The sequence below is a fragment of the Onychomys torridus genome, chromosome 5, assembly GCF_903995425.1.
Source record: "Onychomys torridus chromosome 5, mOncTor1.1, whole genome shotgun sequence".
Taxonomy (NCBI): domain Eukaryota; kingdom Metazoa; phylum Chordata; class Mammalia; order Rodentia; family Cricetidae; genus Onychomys; species Onychomys torridus.
This window is the reverse complement of record NC_050447.1, coordinates 20,448,785-20,471,158: the sequence shown is the minus strand read 5'-3', so window position 1 is coordinate 20,471,158 and position 22,374 is coordinate 20,448,785. Positions and strand designations below refer to the sequence as shown.

Genomic DNA, 22,374 nt, shown 5'->3' with positions numbered 1-22,374 from the left:
CCTTTTCCCACGATCCTTAATCCATATGGCAGGGCCTGGTGGGCAGTAGGCTCTCAGGTAAAGTCAGTATCTAAAGACTTCTTGGAAAGGTAGATGGTAGATAGGCTTAGGGGATGGGGAGGTTTGAGGAAAGCTAAGGGCAGACACCTCAGGAAGTCATACCATTGGGGATGTGTGTATTTCTTGAGACTGTATTTCAGTCACAGGGAAAGTTAGCTTACCGCTGCACTGAGGTAAAGCCAAAATGCAAGCACTGTCCTTTTTATGTCCAGACATGAGATGGGTGGTATGCTGGGAAGAAAACAGCATCCTTGGCTTTTGCTGTTCCTATAATAACATTCTTAGTTGGAAGACCCACTGAAAGATAGGGTCCTTGAGACTGGAAAGAAGGGTAACAACGTTGAGTAACCAGGCAGCACTGAGCGGGATTGTGGTCTGGGACCCAGTTTAGAGAGTTGGGAAGGATATAGGCCTTTTGTAGCCATGACAGACACGCGTGGGCTTTGGATAATGGCTTCCTTAGTCATAACCAAAAAACTGTTAGGAGATCAAATGTCTTTCCTTCTCTACTTCATATAACCTGAATGGTTTCTTAATGTCTGTCCAGGTGATGGTGTGGGTCCATGGAGGTGGTTTACTGTCTGGTGGGGCATCAACTTTTGATGGACTGGCCCTGTCTACTCATGAAAAAGTGGTGGTGGTAGTCATTCAATACCGCCTGGGCATCTGGGGATTCCTCAGGTAAGATATTGGACCTTTTCCACATTACATTAATACCCCCTTATCAGGACATTAGGACTCATTCCTGGTAATTTCATCTGCGTTCCCTAAAGCATCTGTGTTTCTTCAGTTTAGACCTCCCTATCAACCACACTTGTTCACGTGCTCTGGGCTTTTGTGTATTCTGTTCTCTCTGCCTGGAAGGCCTGTTTCTAAACTCATTCTTCTTCAAAGCCTAGTTTTTCCTTTATCAGTTCTGAAGCACGAGTCTCCTTTCACCTGTGCTGCCCCACAAACAGCATTCCTGACAGCAGTCCCTGACCAGCACAGAATTTCAGTATCGCACATCTCCTCCTGGGACAGGAGGCACAGAGGAGTTCAGAGAATGCTTGTGTGTTAAGCAATGAGTGACTGGGGTGGATGGAAGCTGTCAGAGGCTCTGACCCAGGAAACAGCATACCCTGGAGAGTGTTAGAAGACACACAACTCACTTCCTTCCTAGTATATGGCTCATGCAGGAGTCCAGGCTACAGTCTCCATTAACTCTGTGAGGTCAGGACCCGGTTTCCTGCACTATAGCACTAGGAGCCTTTCTTGCATATTCCATACAGCTCTGAGATGGTTGCTAAATAGTTTAGCTGAGTTGCAGCCACCACTGAGGAGACTGTGGAGCTGGAAGATGGCTCTGGTCTGCCTCTCAGCTGGTTGCTTTAGGCTTCTGTCTCAGGAACAAATGCATCATCATCACTTAAGGTACCACGTCTCTTTCCCTGGGTTCTGTTTCTCTGCTTTCTATTCCATTCAGCCTGCCATAAGTAGTCCCTCTACCTCCCCTATCCTTTTCTCTCCTCTACCTATGCCTGTCAGCTTTGCTTGATGAAGCCACCAATGACCTCTCTTCTCCCCAGTACAACTTTCTGACCCCTCAATAGCAGCCCGGTAAGCACTCGCGCTTCTGAGCTGCTCCTTTCTTGTAGCCCTTTGCCACTTTCCACCTCCTTGACTGCTCATGCTCAGCCCTTTTTTGCTCCTTCCCTCTGAATCCTCAGGCCTCTGTATGCCTCCCCATCCCTGTCCGGTAATTCCCAGAATTCCCTGCTATGGTAGTTAGGATGAGAAATGGCTCACATAGGCTCACACATTTGAATGTTTGGCCCCAAGTTAGTGGAACTATTTTGAGAAGGTTTAGGAGGTGTGGCCTTATTGGAGGAGATATATCACTGTGGGTGGACTTTGAAGTTTTAAAAGCCCATGACCATGCCCCATCTTCCGCTTGTGAATATGATATAAGCTCTCAGTTACTATCCCAGTGCCATGCCTGTTTGCCTGCTGCCACACTTCCTACCTTAACAGAGACTTCTGAAACTCTAAGCAAGTCCCCAACTGTATCTTTCTTTTATAAGTTCCCTTGGTCGCGGTGGCTCTTCACAGAAATAAAGTAGTAACTAAGATACCTGCCTCTCTTAAAGCCAAGATTCCATCTTTAACTGTGTCCTCCCATTTCCCTGGATGTCTTCCTAGTACCATCTTACTTCACAGAGACAGTGTGAACCCTTGACAACTACATAGACCACAAAATCTCACTTCCTGTTTTCATAAGGCCCTCTGTGAAACTGTATTCAGTTTTATACTTTTAATCATTCAGAATAAAGTCCCTGTGAAAGTCTAGACTCTTCTTTATCTCATACCCCATACCTGCATGGCCCACAAACTTCCTAGCTCTCTACCCTTCAAATACAGTCAGAGCTCAGGTATTCATTTATTCCTTGCTTCTACCAAGATCAAAGCCCTGTGTCTCTGGCCTTCATTATTGTAGTGACCATTTAGATTTCCCTTTGCTTCTTTCCTGCAATGGCTCCTTCACATTGGGTCAGAGTGCTTGTATAAGACACTCATCCAGAGGATTCCCACCTTCCTTACATCTGTGTTTATGGTTCTTATGGCTGGAGATGCTGCCAGCCAGGAGTAAAACCCTGAGTTAGCTTTGGGTAGAAAGTTCAAGAAGGAATCTTAAGTTCTTTCCTTGAAGTCATCACATCTTAGAAGGCCTCTGTGCCTGTGGTGGGTGGTCTCAAAGCCTTTTTCCAGTTATCCTGATAATCTGTCTCCTGTAAATCTTGTTAGCAAGGGATTTCTTGGCTCTACCCATAAATGTGTTGCCTCTGTTCCTTCTCTCTCATGTGATAATTTCCCAAAAATTTCTAGTCTGTTCCCCTTTGATCCTCAGCCTCACTGAAAATCCCACATCAATGATGTCCACACTGTGTCCTGAAGGCTTTGGTTGTTTAGCAATTGTTTCCAGCATGTCAAGTGCTCCATTGTTCTTAATTTTAGCCACACCTAAAGCTTTAGGGCATGGATGTGGCTTTGCCAGGTTCTCTGCAAAGATGTAGAGTATTCCTTTTTCTAATCAGTTTGCACCTGAGTCATCTATAACATGACACATACAGCACTTTAGGATGACAAACCTGCTGCTACATGTCCTTTAGACCTTTCCCAAAGCCACTTTTATATTTTCTAGTATAGTTATGTCAGCAGACCAACTCCTTGGTACCAATTTTCTGTATCAGGCTACTTTCTGTGGGTAGGACAAATACCTGAAGTGTAGTATTTTGTAAAATCTGAGTTTGGGCTGCAGAAATGGCTCAGTGATTAAGAGTGAATACTGATCTTGCAGAGGACCCAAGTACAATTCTTAGCACCCACACTGGGCAGCTAACAATTGCCTATGACTGGAGCTCCAGGGAGATCGCATGTGTCTGGCTTCTGGAAGGCACCAGCATCCTCACAAGCACAGACACACACACACACACACACACACACACACACACACTTAAAAATAACATAAATTTAAATTTTTAAGTGAAACTTAATTATCACACAGCTTCAAAGGCTGAAAGTCCAAGCAGTAGTGTATCAGCTGTGACAAAGACCTCTGGGCAATGTCACATTAAGGAAGCTGGTGTTGTGGTAAAGGGGAGTCTCGGGAAGCCAGAGCAAGTCGGGGCCAGCTACGGCATCTCTGACCCCTACTCTCACCCTTTTACAGCACAGGAGACGAACACAGCAGAGGGAACTGGGGTCACTTCGACCAAGTAGCTGCCCTTCAATGGGTCCAGAACAACATCGCTAACTTCGGGGGTGACCCAGGCTCTGTGACCCTCTTTGGCGAGTCGGCAGGAGGGGAAAGTGTCTCTGTCCTTGTAAGTATTCCTGGCACCAAGCCCCATGTCCAGGGTTGATGTGGCTGCTGACAAGACCTCTTGGAGACCATTCAATCCAGCCACAGGCGCTTTGGCTGACAAGACCCGCATTCAGACTAACTCATGGCTCACCATCAGGCAGCGGAGAAATAAATACCAGGAGCTCCCAAGCAGCTCAGACCTCAGCTTTGTGTCCTGGAGCCAAAAGAACATGCCACTGAGCCTAGGACCATGGCAGTCTTCTCACTTGGTTGAGTTCTCTCTCCTTTCCCTAATCATCTTAGCTTTGCCAGTCACCTATCTTGGGGGTGGGTGTGACATATGAATAAACAGATGCTAATGGTCAGTAGAAGGTCACTGGTTGTCTGGAAACCAGATTTACAGGTAGAGAGAAGGTTAGCACGAAAAGCAGACAGGGTTTCCTCTGAGGCTGTCCTGTGGCTTGGTCATGACTAGGGGAGTGGGCAGCAGTCTCTGGGCCTAAGGCACCGTGCTTTAGGGGAAGTCAGTGAGAAAGAGAAAGAACAGAAAGTGTAACCGAGAAGGGTAGGGAAGGGGGAGGAGTCTACAACCTACAGGCGCAGGTGCAAATGATCTTGCTAGTATAGAAATGGGGCACATTGAAGGAAACTATAGCAGGCACCAGGAGCTGTCCAGAACCCTCCGGCCACCTCAGAGTTGGGTAGATCGGCCCCATTATCCTTTAAACATGTATAGGTTTCACGGTTGAACACTCACAGGATAGTATTTTCTATTTTTAAAGTGGATTTTAAAAGTGAGAGAACAGATAACGCCAAAGGAGAAAGAAGTCATCCACGATCCCGCCCTCCAGACATTGTCACTGTGGCGTCTTAACCTTTATTTCCTTTGTCTTTTTCCTACAGCTCTAGCTCTCTCTCTCTGGCCTCTGTATCATTTTCCTATCCTGTCTCTGTCTCTTGTATGTATCACACAACTTTTTAAGAAAAACTTGCTTCAGTATTAGACTGCCATAAACACTCCCTAAATGCTAAATGTCTTTCCTTAATGCTTGCTTTTATTACAGCATAGTGTTCTATGGTGACCATAAAACATGGTTTATCATCCAGTATTACAACATGAGACTCTTATATTGTCTCTCAGTTTTACTATCATATACACCATGAATTTTCTTTATATTTATTTATTTTGTATTTGTTGTTTTATAACATATTTTTTACACAATGTATTTTGATCATATTCTTTCCCCTCCCTCAACTCCCCCAAGATCTCCTCTCCTCTCTAACCACCCAACTCTATGTTCTTTTTTCTCAAAAGAGAAAAAAACAAAAACAAAAACAAAAATCAAAGCAAATAAGCAAAACAAAACAAAAAGTACAAAGAACACCCCCCAAAAAAAAAAACAAAACTAAAAAGTACACACAAAAATCATGCAGTCCATTCTGTGCTCGCCAACTACTGCTGAACATGGGGCCTGCCCTGAGTGATACACACTTGATATATATCCGATGTCATTCCTTTGGAGAGGCTGATCTTACCCGTCCCTGCAGCTTTCCACTGTGCATACCTTGATTGGAGTGGGACACTGTGCCCACGCTCCCTTCTCTGCACTCAGACTTGGTCTGGCGTGAACTTGTCAGTGCTGTGAGTTTTCTTTTCAAGAAAATTTTGTTAAAATAGAAGATTTATTGTATCTAAATTCTTCCTAATTGCTTTCATTACTTATTTGCTTTTGAGATTATAATAAAATGATGTAATTTCTCCCTTCCCTTTTCTCCCTTCAAACCCTCTACCCCTCTTTGCTCTTTTTCAAATTAATGGCTGGGCTGGAGAGATGGCTCAGCCATTGAAGGCCAGGTTCACAATCTAAAGTATAAATGCGTAAGAGTTCAAATCAGTGGCCTTTTTCATTAATTGTTTTTGCATATATATATGATGTATATATACATGTATATACATGGTCATTCCTAAATACAACCTGTTCCTTCCTTATAATGCTACTTGTATGTGTGTTTTCAGGACTGACTATTTGGCACTGGACAACCAGTTGGTGCTCTTCCCTGTAGAAGATGATTTCTCCCACTCTCAGTGTTCCTTAGCTCCCCCTAGTTCTTTGTGTAGGACTGAGGCTTCATGGTCTTTCCTCTGTCCACTTTGGCATATCTATTGTTGTTGTCCTGGATCAGCTCGTGTTTAGGCAGTCATGTTGATGAGACATTACAGGAACTGCTACTGATGTTACTAGAAGATACAGTCTCACAGCAAACTCCCTGCCTGATCTTAAAAATCTCTCTACCTCCTTCTATGCACTCTTCCCTGAGTTTTAGATTCCAGAGCTGTTTTGTAGATGTATCCACTGGGACTGGGCTCCAGAAGCCTGCATTTTGATAGGCTGTAGTTTTCTGTAGTGGTCTCTGTTGAAAAGAGAAGTTTCAGCTCTCTATTTTCCCTTAAGATCTTGTTTGTTTGGTTGATTGGTTTTGGTTTTTTGCAAGACAGGGTTTCTCTGTATAACCCTGGCTGTCTTGGAACTTGCTCAATAGACCAGGCTGGCCTCAAAAGCACAGATCTGCCTTCCTCTGCCTCCTGAGTGACAGGATTAAAGACCTGTGCCACCACTGCCTTGCTAAAACCTTAACAAAAGGGTAATCATGCCTGGTACTGGAAAACTAGCCAACTACCAAGGGCTAGTGAAGTCATGAACCTTGGAAGAGGTTTACTAAACAGCACAATCCCTAATTACATTCTAAATATCTGTCCTTATATCCACAGATAAGTATACTCATCAAGGAAATGTCTTGAAATTTTTCTATGGATGCTCATTATCATTTTTCTCAGAACGCTTTCTGAGTAATAGAGACACTGAAGCAGAATTTGTAGTTAGGAACGGCAAAACTTTTCCTTCCAGTGTCTCTGACTATCATAATAGGTGCATGCCACAGACTCCCTACTCTACTCTTGGCTCTGAAGAAAGCTGGGGAACCAGTGGAGACAGGGAAGGAGCTTTCACATTCACTGAAACCCAAAGTCTCCAGGCAAGGGGCACATGAGGAAGGAACCTTACAAGATGAGCAAGTCACTGGCCACCTCCCTTGAATATAATTCTCCTCCCTCTTCCTTCCCAGGTTTTATCTCCCCTGACCAAGAACCTCTTCCACAGGGCCATTTCTGAGAGCGGTGTGGCCCTCACTCCATGTCTGTTCAGGGAGAACACCAGGCGTGGGGCTGAGGTAGGTCACCTGGGTAGTCTATTCTAAGATCCTCAAAACCCTTCTAGGAAGTTTCCTGCTGTGTGATCTAGGTGATATCTCCAAGTATTGAAATAGCAACAGAGACCTCACTCATTCTCTCAGTTTCTAGCTAGGAAACTGGATCAGACAGAATGTGGCCATGATTTATCAAGGTCACCAAGTGATCAGGGTCAAGATGAGACTCAAGCTCCAGACAGCAGACTACCAGCTCAGTACAATGTCCACTGGACACACAGATCAAGTGTACCAAGGCAGACTGCTACACTGGACAGTGATCAGTGGCCTGTAACTACACATGTTTTTTTGTCAGAATCTGAGTTCTAGTGCTCTGCATGCAGTTTATGGGTTTTGGATAATTATTCCTCCCTGAGGTCCTGGTAGCCAGGGCTTGGTTCCTAGAACATATGTTCGTTGGTTTGTGTGTGTGTGTGTGTGTGTGTGTGTGTGTGTGCTTTGTAACCTAGAAAGCATCCATTCGTGTGAAGGAAATTGATTTTTTTAATTGTGTGATCAAACAAATGGCACTATTTCAACAATAAGAATATGTATAAAGGAAAGAGAATAACCAAATCTTAGGAAATCACAAGACTCCAAAAGGAATGTTTAAAAGGATATCCCAAGAAGGAACAGCATGTGCAAATGTCCTGTGCAAAGGGGAATCCTGTGTGAGGGAGTGAGGGAAGGCTGGTGTGGCCAAAGCAGACAGAACAAGCAGAGAACAGAGTGAGCCAAAGATCTCTTACTTTGGATTATGCACGTAGTCTGTGCTCACCGTCAGCTTGTATCGATCTGTGCCTCCTCCTCCAGCTGGTTTGCTTCCAGGCCACATGGGTACCACCCCTGCCACTGAGATTACAAACTGCCCCTTGGTCCAAGAGTAGTAGCTCTGTTCTGTGATTGGGGGCGGGGGGGTGGGTGGGTATTTTTGCATTGGCATTTCTTTGTAACAGTGGAGTATAAAATCAAAAGGTAGAGGAAGGTGAAACCTGGTCACCTCTGAAGAGCCGGTTGCAGTTTGGATCGTGAGTAGCGGTGAGGAGATATGGTTCAAGATTCTCCCTGACCTCGCCATTATGGGCGTGTGCTTGATCATTCCTGGGGTGTCCACTGCATACATCCACAAGTTCACCAATGGAGCCAAGGAAAAAAGAGTTGCTTGACTTCGTTACCAGTGGTATTTGATGGAAAGAGATAGACGTGTCTCTGGAGTCAATAGCTACTATGAGTCCAGGGGCTTGGAGAATATTGACTAAGGAAGCATTTTCCTGGCTGATGAAAAACAATTACTCAGCTATGGTCACCTATTCTTGCTAGAAGGCAAATGCAGCATATTATATACTATGTGCATGATGATATGTAATGCTTAATAAAAAAATTTTTAAGTCTAAAAAAAAAAAATCAAAAGGTAGAATTTGGGATTCTGTGATTTTTAGCCACCATTGCCCATAGTCATTCTCAAAATGGTCAGCTTTCATATAACCATACCACGTCATCAGAGAAACAGCAACTAAGTCACAAGTGTGTAAGTGATTCAGGTCACAATCCAAGTTGGTAAATGAGGAATGCTGCTCAGCCCAGAGCCTTCATCTGCTGGCCACTTTCTATGACCACATCCCACAACATCGATCTTGAGATAGCCCCTCTCTCTGTGTTCATGGAGGGCAGAGACAATGCCATTTAACTCTATGGTTGCCTGTGATCTCTGCAGCAAGTCGCCATTGCTACAGGGTGTGAGGCCACTACATCAGCCAATATAGTTCGCTGTCTGCGTGAGAAGACAGAGGAGGAACTCTTGGCAACGACACTGAAAATGGTAGGTGTGTCTGTTCCCATGACCCTCACACTGCTGTCCTAGGTGCGGTGGCCCTCATGCTCTGAGCAAACTATGTGGGGACCTTTCAGGGACAGTATCAGCCTTCTGATACAAGTTAGATTTTTTTTATTGTGAAATAGTTCCAGTGTCAAAAATGTCCAAAAATAACTTGTTGAAAAAACAAGGCGTATATGATTAATAAAACCCCAGCTTTATCAAAACAATCATTTTAGCATTATTATAGGTGGATATATAGGTGTTCTAATAGATTAATCATTTTCTATTCACAGAAGTAACAACCTTTAAATTTTAGGACTTGAGATACTATGCACAAAGGTTTTCAGAAGTGCTACAATTTGTCCAACAGTTGGTTAATTATCTTTAGGAAATAGAACTCTGCAAGTAGTTTTCCTGATTTCTATCTTTTCCTCTACTTCTTCTGTAAGTATGCAATCAGGAGGAATCCACAATGGAGATAGTTAATAAAGAAAAGCAAAAAACTATCAATTATAAGTTAGTAGTGTTAGATTCTTGGGTAATCATACATTCATCTATCCATCCCTTATCCATTTATCCAGCCATTAATCTGTCTATTCAAACATGATGTACTTCCACAAATGCAATATCCACTCTTCTATAGTGCTTCATTTACCCTTTCTTAACCTTTTTAATACCTATGCTTTATCCAGCTCCTGTTTATGTACACTCCACAATCTATTCCAATGAAACAATAATCTATTATCAATTACTTGCTCGTTATCATCCTCTATGAATGAATTTGACAGATTCACCAATATGCAGTGTGTTATATGACCACCCGTCCATTCAGATGTCTATCCAGGCACCTAATGGGTGAGATGGGGTGAGAAGACAGAGAGTACACATTCATTACACCCAGATAAGACACAAGAAAGGAGGGTGACACAGAAGACGGTTCTTCATGATGCTCTGTTGTCATAGGGAAGCTTGTCAGAACAAACACCAAGAAAACACAGCATCTGGGGCCATGCAACCTATCCCCTGCATTGAGAAGATGTGAGTACAAAGTCAGGGGAACTTGAAACTTTGATTCCCATGTCCCTTGGTCTTGTTTTCATTCTTTCTCAGCCCTCAATGCTGGAAGATACTACTGGACCCTATAACATCCCATTAGCATGGGGCACTGCCTGGATGTCCTGTATACCAGGTTCTCATAAAATGATCCAAGAAGATATAAAGGATTTCTAAAGCTTGGAGACAGATGTTTCAGTGATTCTCCTGGTGACACAAGAAGAAATAAAATATAAGAAAAAGTAGGCACACTGAGAGTATGGACTCCAGAGCTAGGAAGCCTCACTCTGGGTCTCAGGGTCTGTCTCTTTGTTTTTGCCTATTCTGCCTTGTCTTACTCCATCATCATGTGCTTGTGTGCAGTAGAGCTCAAGACTTCCCACACTGGGCCAAGCTGAGAAAGACCAAGACAGAGAACCTGACAACTCAGGAGCGTAGCTAGAGGTCAGTCTTTGTAGAGGGAGGCCTGCTCACCACATCTTCTGCCTTTGTCTTCACAGAAATTCTTTGCTCTTGATTTGCTTGGAGACCCTAGAGAGGTAAGTATCACTGCTTTCCCATTACAGATGCTGAGTCTTAACACTTTTAAGCTTCAATTAACTATGAAGCCCAGAGTTCTCCTTGTGAAATGGTAGCTATACTCTACGGGCATGTTGCAGGGGCCCAGAGAAGGTAGTCACTTGTCAGAGTAATGTAGCCAGGAAAACCACATGCAGAGCTGTTCTTCACAGCGAGTGTGCCCAACAAACAACTCAGTCTCCTGGGCTCTGGTACTCCCTTCTCATTTACCTTTTCTGCTCACAATATGGTCCTGTAAGAGGAGGGTACACTAGAACCTTCCACTGTCAAGAGGCAAAGATGTTTGGGTAAGGATCTTAGCAGCGTTCACTGAGGAGCTCTGGACTTATGGATGCACTCAGCTGAAACTCCAACTTTGGCCCCCCACCTCATCCTGCCCTCCTACCTCCTCACTGCAACTTTGTCTTGTGAAACTTGCTACTTGTCTTGTGTGGTGTCTACAGTTCTGCCTTCACAACTTGCTTCCTCTGTGTCTGGCCAGCAACTCCTGACTCAGCCTTCCTCTTCCCAGAATTCTCCTTGTCTGCTTATCCCACCTGTACTTCCTGCCTGGCTACCGGCCAATCAGCATTTTATTTTTCAACCAATCAGAAAAACACATTCACAGCATACAGAGTGACATCACCCATCACATAACTGATCTGAGTGCTTGTGATTTGCCAGCAATTGGGCAGAAAATGGGATCTGCCCTGTGGCCATCTCCCTAATGCTCTCACTTATCTATACCCAAGTCTCTCGGCATTTCTGGGGATGGCCCTGCAAAGTAACATCTCTACCTCTTTCTGTGTGTCCTGCTTACTGTTGAGAAATCCCAGTCCTTCTTCACCTTTCAACACTCTTCATTAGCGAAGTCCACTGCCAAGGACAAAAGCACCTGCTCCATTCACACTATCTGCTCCTCTGCAGACTCCTTTATCATCCCTCTCTGCACTCTACACCTCTTCAAAAGCAGCAGCAATTGCACCCAGAACCTGCTCTCTACAGTTAACTAGCATGGATTAGACTCTGGACCTTTGTGGTGGTCTGCTTTGTTTTATTGAGCAGCACTCAGCAAGAGCTAACCAGTCATTTATTCATCTTTTCAGAGTGGGCATAGGTCCTTGAAACCATGATCTGCAGTCTAGGCATCTCCCAACTCCATCTGGTCTCCAAGGAGGGAAATATTGTGCTTGGAACATGGAGCTAGAAATATGGCACAAAAGAGTAGTACTATAATGACCAACTGATAAAATAACACCTAGTACTTATTGAACCTTTTCCAGGGACAAGTACTGTGCTGAACATTGCCTGTGTTCAATGGTTTACTTCATGTGGGTCCCGCCATACCAGAGTTCTAGATCAGCCATTTAACCAAACCCATAACTAGGTTCCCAGATGGTGACATGTAAACCAGTCTTCACTTAATCTTCCAAATACTTTTTATCAATGGTAAGACATAAGATTAAGATGTCTGTCGATGCAGTACGAGTCCTTTCCAGTTTCTGTGGCTCTCAGAAGACAACTTGGATGTAAGGGGCTCTGGTCCTCAGGGAGTGAGAGCTCACATTTAAGTATAGACAGATGGGTGAAGTTGATCTATCTCAATCCTGGAGTCTGTACTTGTGGCTGAGCCATTTCTAAAAATGTGTTTCTGAGTGCCTGAATAAGCACTTTGTGCTGCTCACAGGTAGAGCAGTGAATGGCCGGGTCACGTGATACCCAAATTCCATCTTAAATCAGAGCAGAGCACTGCTTTCCACATCTCCCTCACTCCTTTATTGTCTGTTTACTTCATTTCCCTCGCTTTGGTGCTGTCACTGATGTCTTGTTTTAAAAGGCTCCAGGGAGTAGAGAAGGTGCTATAGTGTGTGTGTGTGTGTGTGTGTGTGTGTGTGTGTGTGTGTGTGTGTATGTGTGTGTGTGTTTAGTGAGCATCCTTCCGGTTTCAGGCACAGAACTATTGGGTATGAGTTTGGTGGCAATGTCAGCGATACATTAGCTCCACAAGAAGAGACTTGTCCACAGGTAAGTGGGGCTGTTCTGCAAAGTGCTAATATGCCTGTAATGTCTGATGAAGCTGTGAAAAGAGGAGAGAGAAGATGAATCTGTGGGTTCTTGACACGAGGGAGAATATTAAAAACATGTGGCAGACAACACGGTTGTGAAAATGAAGCCAGAGAAATCTACATTTATGTTCCTCAAGGCCCCTTTCCCATGGCAGTGCAGAGTGATCCACTTCTTTAAACAGCGCTGTGCTCCACAGTTCCCAGTGTTCTGAGTGCTGAGTAAGAACTCCACAAATGGGCTTCCATGGCAAGTTACAGTCAAAGTGTATTAGATGTCTTCAAACATCTATGAGAGCGCCAAAGAGATGGCTTAGAGATTAAGAGCACTTGCTACTGTTGCAGGGGCCTGAGTTTGGTTCCTAGCACCGGTGTTGGGAGGCTCACAGCCACCTGCCCCTTCTGGCCTCTGTGGACATCTGCACTCATGTGCACATAACTAAAATTAAAATAAGTCTTTAAAAAGTATGTCAGTGAATTTCATGTTTCTACTTACATACCATCTCTATAGAACTTCATTATGTATACACAAATATTCCAGAATTTACCACCTCCCCATTACCTTACCAGAGACATCCATAACTTAGAGTTCTATCCCCTCACAGAAACTTAGTCCCTTTGCGGGCCTTGAGCTGCTGTGGCCACTGCCTATGCTCATGTAGTTTGATCATGAGTGCTTGACCATCAGACAAACAGCAAAGGAGACACAGGCATTGGGTGAAGTAAGTAGCCACATGCCATTTTGTTCCCCAGAGCTACCCCTTCCTGACCACTGTGATTGATGGAGTGCTTCTGCCAAAGGCACCGGAAGAGATCCTGGCTGAGAAGAATTTCAACACTGTGCCCTACATCATGGGGATCAACAAGCAAGAGTTTGGCTGGTTTATTCCCACGGTGAGAAAGTAGCAACCTCCCAGACTTAAGCCCAGAACTCATCACCTGCGACCAAGACTTCTTCCTTTTCAGAACGTCTCTTTGAATCCAAGGAAGCTGTTCCCATTGTCACAGGTGGACATTTCCATGAAAACGTTCTCCAAGATGGTCCAACTGTGTGACCTGGGAAGTGCAGTCCTAGGAGCCTCTCTCCCCACACTCTTTGCCTTTCCCTAAAGAATCCTGAAAAGCTCTGAGGGAGAGATCTGTAGTGATGAGAATTGTCTAGATTGCTCTTGATCTTAGCCCCAAGGCCAAGAAGTGATGGAAATTGTTCAGATGGAATAACTCAGGACACCTAGGAAGGAGAGGGAGCCAGAGTAAGGAGTCAGGCTGGGCTCAGCAGCTTCCGCCTTGGAGTTGAACTCACATGTCCAGAGATCTCCACAAGCATACTGACTAAGGCCAGGAAAGACTGGCTTTACATAAGTGAAAAATGGCATCCAAAAGGAAAATGGGATTTTCTTGTGTTAAAAACAAAGAAAAATACACATTCAAGTACAATATATAGAGTTCATTTAATAGTATAAATTCACTAGAGAAGAGATCAAGTACAAAGTTAACTCTGATCCCTGACACCAATAGTGGGAGAGGTTTCAAGGCTGTGATGTCCTCAAAGAGCCACTATGATAGGAAGGGTGAGTCAGTGTGGCCAGATACAGAAGTGTTAGTCCACACTCCTCTGCAGGAGAAACATCCTTCTCTTCACAGAGAGATTCGGAGCTGGAAGTTGACCTTGAGCTCTTACCGAAGTTAGGGCTGATTCCTTCCAGAAAGACTGGCAGAGAGAACAAATATGCTCTCCCCAAATGTTTTTACTTTGTAGAAATTTCAAAAATCATAGCAAATCACTCCCTGGTCCTTAAGGAAACTGTTGTTGTTGAGGCATTAATATCTCAAGGAGCATCATAACATTTTTTTAACTGCAAGCTTTCTACAGTAGCTGCTTTAGCAGAGGTCAGGGGCAGTCTGCACAACTCCAGGTTTTCTCCTGGCATCACTGAGCTTCCCAGGTAAGCGTGGCAGGGGGATAGGTCATGCCTGTACAGCCATGCTGACGTTAGGTTGTCTCTGGCTGCAGAGGTTTGCACACATCAGCACATGATAAGAGTTCTGCAGCTCTCAATACAGAAGGTTTTCAGAGATTAGCAAATGATAGTCATAAATGTTGCTTGTAGATTTGGTGGTGGGATGTCTTGTGCCCTCTGTCCCTGAGTTCTATTCAACTTCTAAATACCTGGTCTTAATGTTCCCTCACTGCATAGAGGATCTTTGTGTGTATTCCGGCTTGACAAACAAACAGACACTCATACACACCCAAACACACATACACTTACACACACATTCACACACTAGACAGGCACATACATGCACACACAATCAACTTCTGCTAAACATGTTTTTAATCTCTTTTATGTTCTTTCATTTTCTGGATAAATCCACCAAGTTAACTATTATTGTCTAATTCATCAAAACCCATGCATATCAAGGCCTGTGAACACCTTCACTCTGCATCAGTTTGATTAACTGGTCAGCCTGTTTGGTTATTTCCCTTAATTCCCAACAATTTACAGATGACTAACCATTTCTTTAACAGATGATGGGCTATCCACTCTCTGAAGGCAAACTGGACCAGAAGACAGCCACATCCCTCCTATGGAAGTCTTACCCACTCACTGTAAGTACAGGCAAAATCATGGAAAAATGTTGAGATTCAAGGAAGGGCTGGGAGCTTGCCCTGAGTCACAGGTCAATTAAATGATAGGGCAAAAGCAACTGGAATCTGGAGTTTGCATCCCAGAGTAAGGATTAGCACAGCACTGGAGAATGTCATAGTCAACAGAAGTCTTCTCAATGGGTTGGAAAACTCAACATTGCTCATAGGTGGAGGTGGGCTCTTTCTTGATTTATTTCAGAACATCTCTAAGGAACTGACTCCAGTGGCCACTGAGAAATATTTGGGAGGATCAGACTGCCCTAACAAAAAGAAAAAGCTCTTTTTAGACATGATGGGAGATGTTTTATTTGCTGTGCCATCTGTGATTGTGGCCCGCTATCATAGAGGTGAGTCCCTGGGGCTGGACAAAAGAGGGGACACTGACTCCCAATGTAGTCAGATGTGGAAACTGCTGAGGGTCAGGACTCAGAGGTTCATTCCATATGGCCCAGAGGTGGTGTAGGGTATGTTCTATATAATTTTCTATTACATAAATCTCTAAAACGGCACAAACGCAAGTAGTCAATTTGGAGGTCAATCTCAATAAACACTCTTAGGGAGGTGAGGATATGATACTGGAAAGAGGCTAGTCAGTAGTCTACTGCCAAGCATGTGTCTACTATGGATGGATGGAGCTGAGAGTTCTTAGAATCATGCAGAGGACACATTTCAGGGTTATCCCATCTGAGTATTGAAGGAGCTAGTCATAGCCATCAGCACACATTTGCCATTGGTAGAAAGCTGTTTCAGTGCTGTGGGATGTCTTTCTGTACACTGGGAATATGTGTTGCTCTGATTGGTTGATAATAAAGCCTATGGAAGAGCAGGATAAGGTTAGGCAGTACATTTGAACTTACGTGATGATGTGAGGTGTATATAGAGATAAAGTGTAAACACTTGGAAAGTTTGGCATAGTCTGCAGAGAAACTGAACCAGTAGGAAAACTGATAGACAGACAGATGAGAGGGAATGTATTGGGGAAATTGACTTATGGGATTATTAAGGCCAAGAAGTCTGAGGCCAGAACAGATCAGAGACCCTAGGGTTCTGGCAAAGTGACCACAAGGTAAAAAGCCTCAGGGCCAGAGAAACCAGTGGTGTGCTTCTCAGTCTAATCCAGTTCAAAGGCCTTTGAGGACCCCTGGTATAAGTCTCAAAGTCTAAATGTGAGCATCCTGGAGTCTTGGGAAGGAGAAGAAGCTCCAGGAGAGAGAACATTACCTTCTCTCTGCTTTCTTCTCTGGGATGCCCAGCAGGTCAGAGGACACATGTCCTCTCTAAGGGAAGACCTTCCTCATTAGTGTACCAACTCATATTCCAGTCTCCCCTGTAAAGACCCTCCTCACATCCAGAAATAATGCTTTATGGTTTTCTAGTAGGCCTTAATCCACTCAAACTGATACCTAAAAGTAACCTTCAGAGAACCTGTTCAAGGTCAGCGGTTGCTGTAGGGTATCTTGTTCACAGGAGTGGGGCTGGAGAAAAAGTAGAAGGAGCTACATAGTATCAAAGGCTAGACGGGACCCAAAGTGCAGAGGCAGAGGGTGCTAGGACATGAGGGGAGGTGGTCTACAGACGATTGTTATCCATGCCTCCTACCCTTTGTCCAACTCAGTAATATAGGTGTGGGTAGATTGAGGGCTGAAGTGGGTCTTCTCTGGGACTTTCTAACACTGTCCCAATGCTGTGCAATGCAAATAAGGTATGATGTTATGAATGCATGAGCCCACCTAAAAGTGGGATGTGCTCTCCCAGGCACCATTTGGGGAGCCTCCCAGGACCCTTTCATGTTACCAGCTCATTTGCTTCATTTCAAGGAATAGTCCAGGAAATATTTCTCTAGTTTAGACTTCCCTTTCTAACCATTCAGTTTTTCTTTTTTATTTCAGGACTTTATAAACATGATATATTCTAGTGTCTAAGTTATGGTTGCTGCTGTGAATATTGCCCTGTATAAATAAAATGCTTTTTGGCCAGTGGTCAGGCAGGAAGTATAGGTGGAACAAGAGATAAGAGAATTCTGGGAAGTGGGAGGCTGGATGGAGAGACGCTGCCAGCCACCACCATGACAAAAAAGACATAAGGTACTGGTAAGCCACAAGCCATATGACAAAGCATAGATTAATAGAAATGGGTTAATTTAAGATAAAAAAAATAGATAACAAAAAAACCTGCCACGGCCATACAGTTTATAAACAATATAAGTTTCTGTATGTTTACTTGGTTGGTTCTGAGCGTCTATGGGCCTAGCAGGTGAGAGAGATTTGTCCTGACTGTGGGCCAGACAAAAAAACTCTTGCTACAGGTTGCTGTTGCTGTGATGAAACACGATGACCAAACACAAGTTGAAGAGGGGAGGGCTTCATTTGACTTCCACTTCCACATCACAGTCCATCACTAAAGGAAGTCAGGACAAGAACTCAAACAGGGGAGGAACCTGGAGGCAGGAGCTGATACAGACCATGGGACGGTGCAGATTACTGGCTTGCTCCTCATGGCTTGCTTATCCTACTTTCTTATAGAATCCAGGACCACTAGCCCAGAGATGGCACCACCCACACTGCGCTTTGCCCTACCCTATCAACTGCTAATTTAGAAAATGCCCTACAGACAGATTTTATGGAGGTATTTTCTCAGTAAAGATTCCCTCCTTTCACATAACTTTAGCTTGTGTCAAGTTGACATAAAACTAGCCATCACAACTAGCTACAATGAATGTCTTGGATAATATTGCCCCAGTTTTATATATAGAAGGATATATGCTAAAACATCAAGGGACTGCCAGTGGTGAAATTATGAGGAAAATTTTTCTTTTCTTTTTTCTATATTTTTCACAATTCTTATTGAATGCAAACAAGGGAAAGGAGACAGATTTTTCCCTGATTTGGAGGCTTATCCTTCTCCTCTAGAGTCACTCACCCCTCTGTGGGCATCTATGCCCTACCATGACCACTGGTACAGAGGTCCCTGGGATGCATGGGTTAGTACATTAGCAGAAGTAATTAGCTGATCCAATGATCCAGTGGGCAGGAGCCATGGTACCGTGGGCTTAGACATGATGTTTTTGCTAGTGAGAGTGGAAGGCAAAGGAGAGAGGCAAATTCACTTTCCCCTCACACCTGAAGGCCTTAACATTCCCAGCCAAGCCTACTCAAATAAGAATCCTAAGTTCCATGGATTCATGAAGCCTAAGAGACAGAGTACTCGCTCTCTTCATAGACTCGCATTCAAATGGCCTCATGGTTGGCAGGTGGCTTGGATTTGCATCACTCTTTTCTGGATGACTGAGGAAAACACTGGAGATGCTCAAAGCCAGGCTGACAGAAGATGCCTACTAGGGGCAGAGCTGCTCAGAGTGAGGGAGCACAGGATATTATCACTGAGATGCAACCAGGCACACACTGCCTGCACTGTATTCACTCAGCCTGAATTCAGTGAGAGCCTTGTTCAAATGCCAGTTCTGCTCAACCATTAGCCTCAAGCAAGCCCTTAGGATCCCCTAAAGCTCTGTTTCTCTCCTAGCCTAGCTATGTATGTGGGGGTGAGCAGAGGGTTCCTGCACAGGTAGAGGACTTTATATCACCCATGTGTGTCTGGTAACATGCACTGTACGTGAGTCCATGTCTTCCCAGATGCTGGAGCACCCACCTACATGTATGAATTTACGTATCGTCCAAGCTTCGTGTCTGACATGAGACCCAAGACAGTGATAGCAGACCATGGTGATGACGTTTACTCTGTTTGGGGGACACCATTTTTAAAAGGTAATGGCTCTCTATTGGCTTGAACTTCAAGTTAGGAGCCTTGGGTTCTATTCCTGGTTTGGTGGCCTTAAACAAGTGTGTCTTTATACATTTCTATGGCAAAATGCCTGGACGAAGCAGCTTCACAAGAAAGGGTTTATTCCCATGTATGGTTTCAAAGGGCCACAGTCCACCATAGTGAGGAAATCACGGTGGCAGGGGCATGGCATTGGCTGGTCACGTGGCATTAGGAGTTAAGAAGCAGAGAGGGACTAGGGAGTGGAGCCAGTTATAAACCTCAAGGCTCACGCCAGTGACCTACTCACTACAAGTCTCTGCATCCTAAAAGCTGCCCAGCCTTCCCAAACAGTGCCACGAGTTGGGGACCCAGTGTTCCAATGCACAAGCCTACCTAGGACATTTCACATCCAAACTACAACAAAGACAGTTTCCACTGTCTCTCTTCCTCTATGATCCTAACCCGTGATATCAGTAGGTAAGTAGAGTGCCATCTGTAAGGGCTTTGCCTCAGACAAGAATATCACTATTTGATTTTCTAGTTGCAGGAGCCTATAGAATATGAGAGAAGAGAGAGTTAATGCTAATATTAAGGTTTGGAAGGGTCTAATATATGTATTTCCATATCTCTGCCTATATATCAAAATATCAAAAGTTTATAAATTTTAATAACATAATATTTAAAGAAAACTTCTCATAAATATCTTCAGCACTTTGATGTCCAGCATGTGTAGGTGCCCTGTGACTCACATCATGGCTATTCATAGCGCACCAGTACCTCTGAGTGTCTCCTACTTTGGTGACCCCTTAGAACACTAATAGTTTTAGAATAGTTCAGAATCGATGGGAATGAGAGAAGAGCCAAGTCAGCAACCTAGGAGCCAAGGGATTTAGCACTGTAGACTTGAGTAGGGAGGGAAGAGCAGGTCGCCATGAGACAAACAAAGGCCGCTCATGGACAGACTACTTGTCCATTTGTGAATCCTAGACTAGTCATTTCCAGACTTAAATGGAGCACTCAGACTAACTCTTCTACAAATGAGGATTCCGACTCAGCAGGTGTCTGGTAAAAGTGAAGACTACATTTCTAAACACCCCAGCCTATGCTAACACTGCCCATGCCCTGCATCATGAGCAGGAAAGGACTCCTGTCTTCTTCCCCACAGAGGGCGCCTCAGAGGAGGAGATCAACCTCAGCAAGATGATGATGAAGTTTTGGGGCCATTTTGCTCGAAATGGGTGAGGCTGGTGAAAATATGGAGTGGGTATGGAGGGTGATGTGGGGTGCTGGGGAGACTCCCAATGGGAAGGGGTAGTTTCTAAAATCTGAGTGGCCATGGTGTTCTGACAGTGAGAACTCCCTAAGAGTGGTTGGGCTGCCCCCCAAAGATGGCAGGAGTCTCTGGGGCTCCGGGACCTCTTGGCAGTGATACGTCAAGCAATTCTCATAACTCTCAGAGAAATGTGAGGACCACATATCAGCTTTAAGGGCCTTTGTTTGATTCTATTCCCAGGAACCCCAATGGAGAGGGGCTGCCACACTGGCCAGAGTATGACCAGGAAGAAAACTACCTGCAGATTGGAGAAACCACTCAGCAAGCCCAGAAGCTAAAAGACAAGGAAGTGGCTTTCTGGACTGAGCTCCGAGCTATGGAGGTAGAGAAGCCATTCAAAGAAGACACGGAGAAATGAGTAGGAAGCAGTGTAGCCCTAGATGCCTTTAGCAGCCATAGCAAGGCTGTTCCACAGAAGGTGTTTATAATTCAATGAGCTTTCTCATCACCAAGGCTGGAGAACTATGTGTTGTGAGTGGGCAGAAGCTAGGAAAGAGAAATGTTCATTTTCAGTTTGTAAAATAAATTAAATGTTTTTTTGTGGGGGGGAATCAAATCAGTGTCTGTGTCTTGAACTACAGATGAACCCATCCTCCTCAAATAGAGCAAGGTGAAGAGAGAGGTCACCATCAGTGAGTCGATTGCCCCTGTGGGAATAGGTTGGCCTGTGCTGAGTCCCAGCATGCTTGGAGGTGTTAATGGGTACTTTGGACATAGTCAGCACTGAACAACAGAACATGGGAAAGGGGTATGACAGAAGGACACTGTACTTGTGTCATGGGAAGATCTCAGTTTCCTCTAGTCTTGACCTCAGCACCAATCTGTTCTCATGTTCCCCAGTGAGATTAAGTCAGACAAGACACAGTAGTAGATCATGTAGTCAAGAGTTTAATTATAACAAACAAAGAAACAAAACTATACTCTTTAGGAAAATTGTGAGTTGAGCTAATCAACAATGACCCCAATCCCAGCAGACAGAGGGCTTGTATCTCCCCTCTGTCCACTTCTCCTCCTCTTGCTTCCTCTAGGGTGGGCACTTCCAGAAAGAAGGTGATTTCTTCTTGGAAGCTCATTTTACCAGAATTCAGTCTGTAAATATGTAAGACAGAAGAGTATGTATGGGGATTTAAGAGTACAGATTAAAGCACTCAGTCCATGATGCCCTAGTGAGGAAATCCCTGATTCAGCCAGAGACCATGACCATCTATTGTTCTTCACGTTCTGTTCTTGAGGAACCCTGAGCTGATCTGTCCTGAGTGACCAGTTGACCACCGCCACTACCTTTATAACTTGTTTCAGGGTCTTGAGAAAGGACCCTATAGTCCTTTATGTACTACTTTAGGGACCTTTGGTAAGTCCCTGCCAGAGCTAACCTCCTGCCTAAGAAGAGGAAGCTAGAGAAATGCAGTAGTGACTGTGGCACCCTTGCACTGGTTCTCTGACCCTTCCACAGTTCCTCAGTCCCTTCCTGAACATAGCCCTGGAGGCTATTTCTTCTAAAACTGTTCTGAACCTTTCTATATCTGGAAGAACTTCTAATCCAAGCACTGGCCACTGCAGTAGTTTCCTAAAGTATAATTCCAAAAGGACCTCAAGAGAAATCTAAGAAGAGACTTCTGGATTCTCTGGGATATGTTCACTCCCGGGAGCCTCACTCTATCCTAACAGCACAAAGAGCTGTATTACCACCCAAATCAGAACCTCTAGAGTCTTGGGGTTTCTGTTGCTACTATGAAACACCATGACCAAAGAGCAAGTTGGGGAGGGCGGATTTATTTGGCTTATACTTTCCATATTACTGTTCATCATCAAGGAAGTCAAGACAGGAACTCAAACAGGGCAGGAACCTGGAGGCAGGAGATGATACAGAGGCCATGGAGGAGTGCCGCTGACTGGCTTACTCTCTATGGCTTGCTCAGCCTTCTTTCGTATAGACCCAGGACCACTTGCTCAGGGATGGTAGAACCCGTAATGGGCTGGGCCCTCCCACAT

At 44.4% G+C, this 22,374-nt stretch overlaps 1 protein-coding gene and 1 pseudogene across 1 annotated transcript in view; both read left to right on the top strand.

Moving 5' to 3' along the window:
• The window catches only part of LOC118584317 (liver carboxylesterase 1-like), a 29,016-nt gene extending 8,086 nt beyond the window's left edge, over positions 1-20,930 (top strand). Inside the window, exons 4-14 of the mRNA XM_036188491.1 lie at positions 608-741; positions 3,770-3,923; positions 7,028-7,132; positions 8,862-8,966; positions 10,517-10,555; positions 13,391-13,531; positions 15,168-15,248; positions 15,487-15,634; positions 18,920-19,051; positions 20,215-20,287; positions 20,563-20,930. Of these exons, the coding sequence (XP_036044384.1) occupies positions 608-741; positions 3,770-3,923; positions 7,028-7,132; positions 8,862-8,966; positions 10,517-10,555; positions 13,391-13,531; positions 15,168-15,248; positions 15,487-15,634; positions 18,920-19,051; positions 20,215-20,287; positions 20,563-20,740 (1,290 nt within the window). The 3' untranslated portion in view covers positions 20,741-20,930. The remainder of the gene's footprint in view (positions 1-607; positions 742-3,769; positions 3,924-7,027; positions 7,133-8,861; positions 8,967-10,516; positions 10,556-13,390; positions 13,532-15,167; positions 15,249-15,486; positions 15,635-18,919; positions 19,052-20,214; positions 20,288-20,562) is intronic.
• Positions 7,329-8,498, top strand: LOC118583811 (annotated as a pseudogene).
• Positions 20,931-22,374: the final 1,444 nt, after the last annotated feature.